This window comes from Arvicola amphibius, chromosome 8, assembly GCF_903992535.2.
Source record: "Arvicola amphibius chromosome 8, mArvAmp1.2, whole genome shotgun sequence".
NCBI lineage: Eukaryota > Metazoa > Chordata > Mammalia > Rodentia > Cricetidae > Arvicola > Arvicola amphibius.
Window position 1 is genome coordinate 19919263 of NC_052054.1, and position 14754 is coordinate 19934016.

The 14754-nt window shown below is 39.6% G+C and overlaps 1 protein-coding gene across 1 annotated transcript in view; it reads right to left on the bottom strand.

Moving 5' to 3' along the window:
- Positions 1-14754, bottom strand: part of Grm1 (glutamate metabotropic receptor 1) — a 374992-nt gene that overhangs the window by 55994 nt on the left and 304244 nt on the right. The window contains exons 4-5 of the mRNA XM_038340100.1: positions 5138-5384; positions 78-246 (exon numbers count right to left, since the gene is read on the bottom strand). Coding sequence (XP_038196028.1) covers positions 78-246; positions 5138-5384 — 416 coding nt within the window. The remainder of the gene's footprint in view (positions 1-77; positions 247-5137; positions 5385-14754) is intronic.

The following is a 14754-nucleotide window of genomic DNA, read 5'->3' on the forward strand; positions in this document are numbered from 1 at the left end:
AATAGCTGTTCTTCTTACTATGGCCCAGGGGGTGAGCCTCATTTCTAACAATGTCCAGGGATGCATTTGCAGCTTACCTTAATCTGACCCTTTAAGCAGGGCTCACTGCACACAGAGCGGACCATCCCGCTTTTGTTCATCTGGATTTTGTAATCATCGATGTTCAGCACGCCTTCATGCCAGGTCCCCACATGGACATAGTCATAGCGATTGGCTTCAGTGTACTGTAGATTCATGATGTCATACCTGTAAGAAGATCAATGCTTGTGAGCTTGCCGGGATGTCTCTCCAATGGAGAAAACAGGGACACTTGTAAATAAATGGGTTCTAGTGAAAGAACGGAGATCAAAACTAGGGTCATCACATATCCCTGCACCAGCCACTGTCACATTTACACTTTGTTCTGAATATTTCCTCTCTTCAGGAACTGTCTGTGTACCATACATTTTTGATAAATAATTCATTGCTATTAAATCTTTTCTCTGTTTATACTTCAAAAAGTAATGGTATATGTGTTTAGTTGATCAACTCCTTAAACTCTTGTAGTACACTTTGAACAAGTAACAATCCTTGAGAACATTAATGTCCATGCTTATTACCTTTATTTCATATTCCCTTCTTACACTCAGTTGTAATTTTCATTACAATAAATCTTTAAGTGGGAGATGGAGGAAGTACAAGGCTTAGAATTACTAAGTACAAATAAAACAAGAAGCCTGAAAAGATCATATTTCGTTAGTAAAGAGGTCAAGGATTTACCGTGTGTGTTATGTGATGCATGTGTGTATTATATGTTGTGTTTGCTCCATATGTGTGGTGTATGCTCTTGAATAGGTGGTACCCATGTGTACTTATGAGTCTGGGAATGTGACATTTGGCATCTTCTATTGATCTCTATCTTGCTGCTTAGTGCCAAGGTCTCTCATTGAACCAGAAGCTCATCATTTTGGCTACGTAGGTTGGCCAGTTGAGGATCATCCTGTTCCTACTCTCGCCATGTTGAGGCTATAATTGCGAGTAATTGTTCCTGGTGCTTTGTATGTGTGATAGGGATTTAAACTCACACCTTCTTGCTTATCAAGCAAGCACTCTTACCCATTGCCCCATCCTGCCAGCCAAGTTATTATTTGGTACATTTATATTCAAAGAGATCTCTTCCCTGGTTGAGACAAACATTTGTGAAACCGAACAATCTGAGCCAGCTATTTCAGTAGCTTCCAATGCTGCACAAAATACTGAAGTCTTCCATAGTAAGCATGGCACCATGCACTTATCTTTTATTTTTCTGTTTTCTTTTCTCCCCCAAGAAATGTTACTGCAAAGTATCTTTCGGGAGCCAGAAGATATTTTTCCCCAGGGATGCAGCGACAGACAGTTAACAATCCGATGGATAGAACAGAGGATTTGTCATCGGGCGCATGAGCTGGAGCCTTGTCTCGCATTTAAATAGTAAGCTATACTGCTCAGGGCTGTCACTAATTTCTGCAACCTTCTTGGGGATCTTATATGGACTTTGGAACCTAAGACATGTCAGAAGCTCCTTTATAATTAGGGAATATGAAAATTCATGTGCTAAGACCCTTATTCCAAAGTGGTTGGACAGTCATGGGGTCATGAGGAAAGAGCACTCAGGGTTGAAATTTTTGCCTCTGAAAAGCAACTTGAGAAATCTCCTTTGCCTTTCTGGTACATATGACCACCATTAGAAGGAACCGTCTGTGAGTCAGAAAGCAGACCCTTGTTAGACACCAAATCTGCTGATGCATTGATCTTAAATTATCCAGTCTTCTGGATCGGGTCCACCAAATATCTACTATTCATAAACTACAGTGGTATCTTCTACAGCTCCAAAGGTAAGACTCAGTGTGCATTTGAAGCATTGCCTAAGATCATTCAGAGTTCTACTTCTAGGAACATGTTAATATACTGACTAGTTCTATTACATTTAAAAACTTTGGGAAGACACTGCTGTTGGCATAGTCCTTCATTCCCGACAATTCTCTAGTGGTCTTCCCTTTACTTTTGTCCTTCTATAACATACAGTAGCTTCCCGAAGCTCTCTGCTGGCTTCTTCTTACTGGATCTGCTGAGGGAGTGTTGTCTGCAGAGCTCTGCACAGTTCTTAACCTCCTGGACTAGAACATGAGTCATCATGGCTCCCTCTCCTTTTGGTTGACTTAAGGAACTAGATGGCAATAGGCCAGCACATTTGCTTCTTCCTGAGCAGTCTTCTATCCCATCCAACCCCCATGCCCCCTGCTTTCTTCATTCCGAAATACTTTTCTCTTTGAACCCATGTCAGACTGAGTCACACTCTCAGTACTATGGGCAGCTACTGTGCATCAGCCTGTGCTGTCTTCTGAAATCTATGGGCTGTACCTGGCCTACTTCCTTATTTAAACAATAGCTACCCATTTATTGACATTATTTTGCCTGTTCTTAATGTGCAAATGTGTCCTGTCACCCACAGGGTAACTCACATCCAGTTTCTCCACATCCAGGTTCTAACAGTTTCTACATGTAGCAACTTCCCGAAAGAAAAGCAACTTACAGAAAATAAAGGAAGTTTTCCCTTGCCCAGTGGGGAAAATTTAGAGTGTGCCTGGAACTCATTATTTATCTTTTGCTGCTCTGATTTTTGGCTGATACTTATGATATGCCTTGTTGCTGAGGCTTACTAAAGTATTTCAGAGTAGCTCTGAGTGTGGGTTAAGTGGCTATTAATTGTGAGCTCATAGCTTACACTCATCTAGGGGTCAATGAACAATCTACATCTCCAACACCTTTACATTCTGAGCACATGCCAATGAACCTGTTGTGACTGTTCAATACGAGTCTTTCCATTTTTTCCCATTAATTTCTGCACTTTACTCCACAGTAGAATGTGACGCTTCCTCCCAAGCTTAGTGATGGCTTTGCAGGCTGCCAGCTTGAGCCATCTCTTCCCTATAAATCGCTTCCTGAGGTTCTTATTAGCACCTCCTCATTCGCTCTTTCATAGCGAAAACAGGTTCACACTTCATTAGCATTTGGAAACTGAAAATTTCACAGTATTTTCTTATGAAAACACACTTTATTAAAAAAAGTTTCAAATGCTGGAGGAAAAACAATGACGAAACTACCTAGAAGGTATCAAGGGAGGAATGCAGGCTTATGGGGAAAAGAGCTTCCAGTATCGGCATGTAAACAATAAACAGAGCACCCCTCACTTTTAACTCCAGGGTTTCTCCCGGGTCTGTCCTTCCATTTTATTTGAAATATCCTTATGTAAATCACATCCACACGAAATCTCACTGCACTCACTTATGTTATGTGATGATTAACTAAATAATTCCCAGAGGGACCAAAAGCATGTGATTTATGACAGGAACTAGATCCCCAAGGCAGGTGATGCGATGAGGAATCGAACTGATTAAGCTGACGGGCCTCACGCAGGAAGAAGTTTACTATGTAATTAGAGATGGAAGATATCGAAGCTGGCTGCTTTCTTATGATCTGGATGACTAATATATAGAAAAAGAGGAAGGAAGGAAATGTGCATTTACTGAGTGTGAAAATTCTCTGATCCTGTGCTAATTAAACCCTAAGTGAATTCCACAGGTGTTTTGGAGATCTGCTGTTGCTATTATTACTATTATTGCTGTTTGGGATCATGGAGGAGGGTTTACAGTGCAAGTCTGAACCTCTGCCAAGCCTCATTTCTAGCAGATTCAGGATTAAAAGAGTGGGATTAGATAGGTCTGGATCTCAAACCCTTTATGTTCCTCCCAATATTACTCCCTAAGGTACTTAGAGCCTCCCTCCCCCATTCGCAGACTCTGCAACACCATCTCACTCCCTTTCCCATCGACACCTGCCCCCAGTGAACTGGTATATTGGAAGGAGTCCTGTAGTACACAATTTTAAATGCTGACAAAGGCATATCATTTATTCTGCATTGAGCTGTTGGATTTTTACGGGGAGATTCCAGTTAGCCCACACAAAAGATTCTCCACAGGTAAAACTTGACACTTCCATACAAAGTCTCTCATGGTACTTCTGTGGTAACACAAAGAAATTTTCCAGCAATTTTGCCTAATTTGAGGTTTAGACAAAAAGCAGCGTGGTGTGGCGAGGCAATTGCAAACCCCAGAGGCAAACGCTGCCTCTGCCACTTCTTCTCTGTTGACGTTCAGCGACAGGCTTATTCTGACACTCTTTCATTATCTGTCAGAGAAGGAAGTCAGTGTACCAAGAATTATAAGACTTAAATAATTTGATGTTTCGCCTTAGCATAAAACATGTTTCCCTAGGAATCTCTAAATCTATAAAACCGCACTCTGGAAGATAGCAGGAACTCTATAATGGGTTTACCACATCATCTATAGGCTCAGAGCCTTTGGCCTTCCTGCTACAGATTTCAATTCCTCTGTCATTCTTATTATCTCTTTCCTAGGAAAATCTGTATGAATGAATACAGCTAACATCGACACAGAACACATTTACTGTGCACCAGCTATGTATGAGCTCACTGATAGTATCAAAACAAATGTTGCAGAACAAATTGTGTGTAAAATGATGCAAAGGAAAATTATATATATATATATATACATACATATATAATATATATTTCCTTTTCTATTTGCTTATTATTTTTATTTTTATTTTTTTGGAAAGCCACTACAAACCAAACTTCAGTCCACAAACCCCGAGTCTTTCTTCTTTTGAGACATACAAACAGAAACATGCATCAGCCTGAAATGTAAGGGTGTGTGATTTGGCTCTTGTCACATAGTAATAGTCAGGCATAATGTGCATAATATTTCATGAGGAGAATAGCACTGTGTCCATCAATGTGAATGGTGCCAGCTAGTGCAGGCAGTGCTTGCTAAGGTCCTACTATCCAAATGCAATGCTTTCAGGAGATCTCAGGAATCCAGAGGGAAAGACCAGGCGATTTCTCAGTGTGAGGGTAGCTAGCAGGGTGAAGGATTCTTAGAGTTAAACATGAAGTATTTTGATCTTTTCAAAAGTGGTGTGTTCTTAGTTTCATCTAATTTTTTATCTGTCTAGGTAAATTTATCTTCAATAGTCCCAAACCGTGGAACCCTAGTTGCCATTGTGTGGCTCAGAGGTCATGGGAATAGAGATTCTTTACCTCCCAGGAGCGTCCCCCTTCTCATCGAACCACACCTCCTCTCCAGAGACGCCAACAAAGGAGGATTTGATGAGGAAATCCAGGAGCTTCCTGCCATCAATGGGCTTCATGGCATCACACAGACCCACATGGCCAGGACATAGAGCATGGTGCATGTTCTGCAACCCATGCGCCATGGCGTAGATGGCATTGATGACAAACCCCATTTTACTGTCCTGGACGTAGTTTTCTTCTAAGCTTTCATTGCCTGTAACAAGAAAAACAGATCACTGCCAAGGTCACAAGCATGAATCAAATCAGGGCCACATACTCATTGCTCAATGATCGGGGCTACACACTGAAAGCTTAGTGCAAGTCAGGGCTGCACGCTCATTGTCCAGTGCAGATCAGGTCTAACTAGGTATAGTTCAGGGCTCCAGACCCTAAAATGGACCATGACATTGGCAGAAGCAAAGCCCACCTTGAAGTATTGACCGACTGTACTATATTCTGTCTGAAAACAGCATTTTCCATTCCCTCTTCTTTATTAAGTTAATATTTTATGAGTTATGGAGCAAGCAGCATTGAAGTAAAAATAAAGAATTTTCATATAAGTAAATTATCAAGGAGCAATGGAAAGAATTCTTTTCCCTTTTCTTTTGTAGGTACTTATATGCAAACTTCCCAATCTCGTGGTAAGGAAAAGCATTTTTTGTATCTGTTATGATGATCTGTAATTCATAGTAATTCTGTTTGTACAATGTCAAGCCTCTGACGGCTTGTTTTTGTGATTCTCTTGTCATCTCTAGTGACATGCAAACCCAGTGTTAGAAGAATTATGTTTAAAACACATTTGTCAATCAGCAGGCACTATGCTGAAGTGTTTTGTGGTGAAGAAGTCATACTCTACATCAAATTTAGCCCGTTTTACTTGTGAATCACAAGCTTCGTTCCTTGTGAATTTTGAAAGCCCTGAGATCATTCCTACCCTTGTTTCAGGTGGGTAAATCTCGCCCAACTTCCAACTAGTTTTGTAGCCACTGTAGCATTAGATCTGAGCGCCATATTGGAAATCTCCATTTTAGGACATAGATATGTGCGAGAAAATTAGAGACCATTTGGGATTTGTGAAATAAATTAACACTTTTGGAAAACAAAATCAACTTTGCCTATATCACCAGCATACTTTAGAGAGCCTGGACTTGGTCTTTAGATTCACTCTTACCAAGAGCTAGCTAAAGGTATTTAGAGAGTCTAGATTGAGTCTCTAGAAGGAACAGTAAGGAATTTTGACCTTGGAATAAAAATAGAAATTCCCAGAGTTCTATTTAAAGGATGGTCTATTTAGTTGGAGTTGGAAATTGAGACAGATACTTGAGTATCAGCTCTGATAGTGAGGTGCAAATTAGGGAATCAAATCCATCTTCCAAATGCTTGAGAGGTCCATGTTAGAGGAGTGAAATTTGCTTAAGTACTATTTGTCACACTGAAAGAAAATCTTCCAAGAGGAAACCAAGAGTAAGAACGGTCAAGAGGGCATTTGAAAAATCAAACCACACAGAGTGAAGGCACAGCATTGGAATAGGCAGAAAGTACAGATACACCTTACAAAGACTGTCAAGTCTTTGAAATAAGGTCACCGAGGTCTGTTGGTATCCCCAGGAAAGCCTGTCTTAACCCAGTGGCTGCTCAGTGGTACTTCATTCATCAGTACCAAGGCAAAATGTATTCTTGGATATCTGTGAAATCAGTACTGTCCTTGTGATCCTTATTTAGGGTGATCACGTAACTTATCCAAAATGGGTCATTTCTTCTCAGAATGCAAGCGAGTGGGAATCGTAATGTTTCCAGAATATAAGTGCTAAGAAGGCAAGCTGGGGAAACTGACATACGGTCTAGAGGCTGTGACCTCCAACTGTACCTAGTTAGTGATCATATATGGGTAATATTTATATATGGACATAGGTAAATATGAACACATGTAAGTATACTATATAGTCAGTAGAATACTCTCATTAATTTTGATTAATTTTATATTTATTTAGTTTTTATGGCATAACATAATAGCTACAGATTTTGAGTTTATGTTATAACAACACTCAGTAAATGAGATTTTCCAGATAGACATTAACCTTCCCATTTCACAGACAAACATAGAAAGAACAGGCTGTAACATGGACCCCATGTCTTTCCTCCTTCAGTTATGCTCAGTGGGGCAGATAAAGGCGACAGAAAGCAGGGTGTTGTGCTGGGTACCAAAATCTTTCTAAGTCCAAGTTAGTGTGTCTCTCTTGGATCATTCCACATGTGCACAGTTGCCATACTAGTGAGAAGTTCAGGCATTCAGTCCACCAAAAGCATATCATGACAGAGAAGCACAGCCTGCCAGTATTTGTCACAGAGAAGACCTAGGAACCCTGACAATGTTTCTAAGCAATGTTCGCAAGGTAAGTCATTCTTGCTCACCCAGTAAACCTAACAGCACAGAAATCTTTCTGTCCTCCTAGTCCACTGGCTCTGCACATGGAAGGGGCAGCTACAATCAGTGAAAACTCTCTTCAGCTACAAGCCCTATTGAGTCCACTACAGTGAGTGAATATTTGGCTTGTACAAGAACATTTGTTTTATCACAACTGCCCCAGATCAGATTGCAGAGATGTGTCATATGTATCTATCTATATCTATCTACTTATCGATCTATCTATCTATCTATCTATCTATCTATCTACTTATCTATCTATCTACTTATCTATCTATTTACCTCTATCATCCATCCATCTACTTACCTCTGTCATCCATCTATCTCTATCTATCTATCTATCTATCTATCTATCTATCTATCTATCTATTTATCTGTCTCTATCTATATATCTCTATCTATTTATCTATCTATTTATATATCTATCATCTATCTACTTACCTCTAACATCTGTCTTTCTATCTATCATCTATCTATCTATCTATCTATCTATCTATCTATCTATCATCTATCTATTTATCTATCTACCTATGTATCTACTTGCTTATATTTATCTAAGTAACCATGTGTTCTACGGAGTGTTAGTGTTTATTTGCTTGCTTGTTTTCCAAGTCCTCCAAAGATCATATGTTTTCAGAAACAGTGAATTAATAATTGAAAATTGCCAACACTGTTCTTTGGTGAGAAGGTAAAAGCATTTCCATTCCCTGGGATTTACTGCCTTTTCATAACACCAGTCTCAGCATTATTTATGAGAAGGGGATTTCATGTTTCTTTTCCTGTGGTGCATTAATTGTTATAGACTACTAGGGGGGTCATTAAACCATCACCTTTTAAAATATACTAAGTAGAACCAAATAATTGAGGTTGGCGGTGTTTATTTACCTTCAAAAGAATACCTGCCTGACGGCTTCATGGAGGATTGTGAAAATACCTACCTCAGCTCTAAATAGTAATTTTGTTCTTGCTGCAGAGGAACAACAAACACTATAAATTGCTCCTGGAGTCAGTGGCACACAGGTCTCCATGAGCTTGGGAATTCACATTGAACATTCTGAAATCAAGGCACTCTGGTGCTTGGGCAAAGAAACAGCAGTTTGTCATTGATATTCAGGCCAGCTATCCAGCACAATGGCATAATGAAAGGAAATCCAAACTAGGCACCTGCACAGCTGTATCTAGGAAGAGCTCTCCTACTGCCTGTAAACAACATACTTCCAATAAGCCCTGGAACTTGGTCTCAGTTTCCTAACCTTGAAATAGCACACTTGGCTTAGATAATCTTGCTGAAGTTCTGTCCCTCTTTAACCTCTCCACGCTGCTCCTCCAGCTCCAATTACTGGTCATTGTGGTTGGCGGAGACCTTCATCTGTATTAGCTTTTTCTCCTCTTGCAGGAGAAGACAGAAACTCAGGGAAGTCAAACTGCGTGGAAAAGAGTTGCCTCCCTTCACCTAGTGCTTCTTCCTAATGACCTTTGCTCTTTAGCCTCTCCTAACCACTCACCCTGAGGGCAGAAGGAGGAAAGGGACCTGCTGTGCCTCTTTGGCTGGGAGTCAGGCATTTCACCTAAACATATGATTTGGCTCTCTGGCCTGTGGAGATTGTAAAACTGTAGACTGTGTTTTTCAAGTTGCACTGGAGACTGGGCAGGATATTCTGTTCAACTCTAGGGTCAATGTTAAAAAGTCATTTGTAGGTAGGCGTGTAACTAACACAGGTCCCTAATAACTTTATTTTGGGGGTCAGTTTTTCTTAACTTTTTCAAAACTTCTAGCCACACATGGTAGCTCACACCTGAAACCCTAAAGCTTGTGGGGCTGACACAGAATTACGGAGTGTTCAAGGCTCAACTAGGCCACGTTAGGTTACATCATGAAGCCTTGACTCAAATAAAACAAAACTCAAAGCTTTCTCACTGCAAATAGACTCACCTACGGTAAAATGCAGAAGCTTTACTATGCAGGTAAATAAATTTTTCATATATGTACATATCTATGTAACTGCTCTAAGATATCAGCTTAGGGCATTTTCAGAAGATAAGCATGTATTTAGGACTTGCTTCATATACACCGCCAATGTTTCATCCTTTGGATGGTACAGGTCCCAAGTATTTGACTTTCAGGTTCTGCCTCCAATTGGTACATTTTTAATTTTTAAATTTTGTTTGCTGTTAGCATGCAAATGTATTATTGGCATTTGCGTAGAAGTCCTGGTGCCCTGGAACCTTGATAAACCACACTTACTTGTTTATCACTGCTCATCTTTGAGACAGGGTCTTGACTTTGAATAAACCATCCCACCTGGCTTCTCCAGCATAGATCAACATGATTGGGTGACTTTACTTATTAATTCTAATTTTACACAGTTTTTAAATTACTTTGTTCACTAACATTGACTATAAAAGTGATGTTTAATCAGCTTGCTCCAGGTCTACTTGTTTGGAAGCAGATTTAGGAAGGAAGTCCATTGGTGAGCCCTCTGAAATACCAGTAGTTGAATGTTCAGTGACCCATAACTGACAAGGACAGGGATCGTGTACATGTGCAGCTATTTCCTGCTAAATAGCACTGTGCATGCCTGCAGCAGCCCTGTCCAGTAGCTAACGAGGGCACATGATAAACAGTATGGTATTTATAGCGAAACAAAAAAATTACAAAAAATTTTCATGTGTATTTGTTCTGCGTTTTTAAAAATAATACTGGCCTACTTTATGTGCCCTAAGTTGCACAATATAGACAATATATTGAAATAGTATCTCCAGTTAAGGCAACCTTGCTGGTGCCTGCACTTGCCATCGTATTAATTTGTTCCCATCGGGATGCCTATAAGTCTGGTAGCATTGACTCTTTCAAATCTAGGTCCTTGGCATTAACGTCAAATTGAGAAGATGAATACAATAAGCAATATTTTACTTTCTTATAAAATAGAGGAAATTCTGAGAACTATCACTAAATACATTTCTCCATGGGGGGAGGATTTTTCATTGTTTTGGCATTTGTCTCTCCACTACTTCGTTAGATGTTCAATACACAATTTGATATAGTGTCATTCAGATTGGAATAGAAAGGTCGATGATTATTTTCTATGGTTAACGAGTCAAGTGAAGAAGATGACATTCAGATTCCTTTGCATTGCCAAGTAGTAGATTTATTGAAGGAAGATTAATCAGGCCATTTTTAAAATACTGACTTCCAAGTATACAGTACCCTTAATATGGCTTAAAGGCTTAGGCAGCTAAATTTTCTAGATATCTTTCCCAGAGATTTTATGATAAGATTCAGAATAGCCTAGTCTATGTTCAAGTCTAGAGCTTGTGAATGCTTTGTTTCCCCTGACACTACATTTTTCTCATTCCCATAAGCATTCTCTCTGCTAATATTACAGAAAAATATGACCTTCCCTTTATTTTCCATTCCTCGTATTAAAATGTAAATGAACTCCTCTGTGGGGTCAGAGGGAAGAAAAGGAAGGTCGTTTAGTCAAGTCTAAGCTATCACTGGTATTGTTAGTTGAATTCCTATCGTTTAATCCTACCTGTTCTTCACATGGGAACAATCAAACATTTTTCTAAGTACGTCTTCACAATCTATTGTTAAGACAGAAACTTCTCCATAATATGGTACATAAATAGCAGACTCCTTACCGTTTGAAGATAATATATGGTAAGCCTCAGCTCCCTGAAAACACTGCTGTGTTTAGTTAATTCATATTTCAAAAACTTATGGTGTGTGGGAATAACAAGTAAGGAGAATTGCTGGTGTGTTTAAATATCCTGAGGATACTTAAGTAGTATTCAGCTGAACTGTGGGACTCCGTGCCTCTCTAAGGAGAGAAAACAGGGCAGCTTGCTGTGCCTTTGCTTTTATTATTGCAAGGGCAGAGAATAGCATCATCGAATTGCAAACCACACCCCCTGGAGTAAAATCTTTGTAGAGTTTCAGGAAGTACTTGGCAGCTCATTGTAGAGACTGCATATATTACAGAGAGCTGGAGCTTTTGTTGAGTGTGGGAAGTCTGCCTGTTGTTAAAATACACCAGGAACCAGCTCCTTCATCAACCACCTGCCACTCTAGAACCATTTGAAGCCCGTTTCTCTCTTGGTCTCTCCTGTGTGCCAAGGAAAGCAGGTCTATGCATGTAGCACTGCCTCTATGTCTTTGTGGGTGACAGGAAGGATGCTGCCTTTTATGCATGGGACTCCATGGTTTAGCGCTCCCACCTTCTTTGACGTCCTATCAGCAGGATGTTTTTTAAGAGTTACCCCACTTTTATACTGTAGTGACTTAGACTGAGTGACTTAAACAGTGGAGAGAATAGTTTTGGCTGAACCTTAAGTCCTGCGGGTGAGAACTCTACTAACTTATGAGTGCTTTCCTTATAGCTCCAGAGAACAGCTCTGGTAACCAAAACAGGGTCATGTTTATTATACAAATGCAAGCATAAGTTGTATATGACATTGGCGTTCTAAATTCAGCTTGGTGATGGGCTTTTGACCAGTATGCTATAGCATTTAGAAACTGACCAATTCATATACATAAAAATGTAATTTGGGACATATTAACACATTTCATAGTCTCTAGGGTTTTAGTCCATAAGTCGGATAGGTGCAATGAGAGCACTGGAAGCTTCCATTTACTGGAGATTTTGGTATGTGGTTTATTACATGCCTGTGGCATCTGGGAGTAAGTTATACGTTCTGTTTCACTTCAGACTGAGAGTCTCTGGAGACTGTTTGCTGATATTTACATGAATAATGTAATGAATTTATCAGTCTAAGCAAACTATGACATCACCTTGTCCTCATGTCACAACTCTTGGGATTTCTTTCTTGAAAGCCATGTTCCCTTTTCTGTGATGTCTCCCAACAGCATCTCTTGAACAAATCAAATTTGGAATTCCCAAGGGCCTACTAAAAACTCATTGCTAGTAAGATTTTGTCAATAACTGTCACAGACATTTTAAAAAGTAGCTTCTAAGATCAATATTGTCAAGAACACATAGACAAAGATCTCTTAGCCAGAAACTATCAATAAAACACATGCAGGGTCTAGACTTCATGCAAATCCATTTAGATATGCCAACCACTTGGCTCAGACTGTGAGGAGAATATTTACAGAAACAAGAAAGCCAAATATAATTCTATACTAAGAAGGATCACCTTGAGAGGTCACGGGGCTGATCCAAATCTGCTCAAATTATACTCAGAAAAGGAGTGTAAGCATTATTCTACTCTAGTAGAAGGAAATTGCTTCTCACGGGACATGCATTAACAAATCTGGAATAGCTGCCCATGCATATAACAAGGTTAAACAAAAAAAATAAATCAATGGCAGATGGTATAAGCAGTGTGTATCACTGGTGGAATCAGAGGTTGTAGAAAGGCAAAAAATAAAGTTAGAATAAACTATGAGATATGAGAATAGCATGAATTTAATAAAAACTAATGAATATATATATAGAAATGTCTACATGTGGTTTTAAATTCTTTAAAATTTTATGCATATGTACCTCTGTTACCTGTATGTTTCTGTGTCTGTGAATGGGTGCATACTTATGTGTAGGTGTCTGTAGAGGCCAGGAGAGGGTTTCCGGTCCCCAGGAACTGAAGATGCAGTTGACTGTGGGCTACCCGATAGGAGTGTTGGGAACTGAAACAGGGCACTCTCCAAGAACAGCAGCAAGCACTTAACTGAGTGGTTATATATATACGTGTGTATATATATGTATACACACACACACACAAACACACACACACACATATATACATATATATATATATATATGTATATGTATATATATTTCAGAACTACTCAATACTCAGATCTTGGTTTCTAATACACATTCACATACACACACACACACACACACGTATGCACAAATACACGCATGTACCAGTACTCTTTGGAAGAGATAATGATTTAGAGATGGGACAGGGGAGATGGCTCCATTGTTAAGAGCACTGGCTACAAAAAAAGTCAAGTAAAAGACTTCCAGTGGCCAGAGCTAAAGCAATTGAAACAACCAAATCACAATTCTATTTGGGAATATGATCCAGGATATAAAATAATTGATCGTACCGATATAAATAAAGCCTAAGAGGGGAGAAATAAATTTTAGTGGAGAAAATACTATGCTTCCATTCAAAATAATTGCAAATCATGTGAGTAGCTACTTTGTCTTTTACATGGCCCAATGTGATTCTCCACTCCAGGGTGTTCGTGCAGCCAGTGACCTGCTTCCTAAAGTGACAGCATTAGAAAAGCTTTGAAGGTAACAGTTCATAGTGCGAGACTGGGTAATCACACCTGACCCACGTGATCCATGCTAACCCAGTGTGCACTAGACTCTTGGGAAGGTGTCTTTTTCTTCTACCAGTCACAGAGTGGTGCATGAACTGCCAGACATATATCAGCTAAGTCCAAATTTAAGGATGTTCTATTAATACACAACTCGTACTCCTAAGAACCATCAAGGAAGGCTATTATACAAAAGGACATTTGGGGACTGTGACAACCTAATAGAACTCAAAAAGACAGGGAAGGAAATGGGTTATAATATTTTGAATACAAATTTGAGGGGAAAAAGAAAGGAAAAATTGACTGAAATCTAAGGTTTGAAGTTTAATTAAAATAATGCATCAATATTTATTCATAACTGTGGTGAATGTCAGGCAGAAATACAAGACACCAACGACAGGGAATGTTGGGTGCTCCATGAGCCTATCACACTTTCCTCGCAGCTTTTCTTTAAAAGAGTTTTTTTTTTTTAAAAAAAAAAAAATACCTGTTTTCTTAAGTGCCTAAGAATTAGCATCATATCTCAGTCTAGCATCAGGTAATAAGAGATAGCATTCTCAAAAGCTCTGTGGTGGAGACTTAAACGGTTTAAAAACATTATCTAATTCACCTCACAAGGCCTAATGGAACGAATGGCATTGGCACATGCAACCCTCCCCCTCCCAGTTCTTCCCCCGCAATCCCTTTCAGCTTTCCCTTCTAGCTCCTCTGCATTTCTTTATAACTACTGCCAACTCTACAGAATCACCCTCTACCAGGGACCCCCAGTGGGGCCACACTAGGCTGGGATTCAGGTAGGTGACCTTTATTGTCTTTCCCGCTCTTTATCCCAGGTTTTACCAGATGCCTTAATCTTAGTCT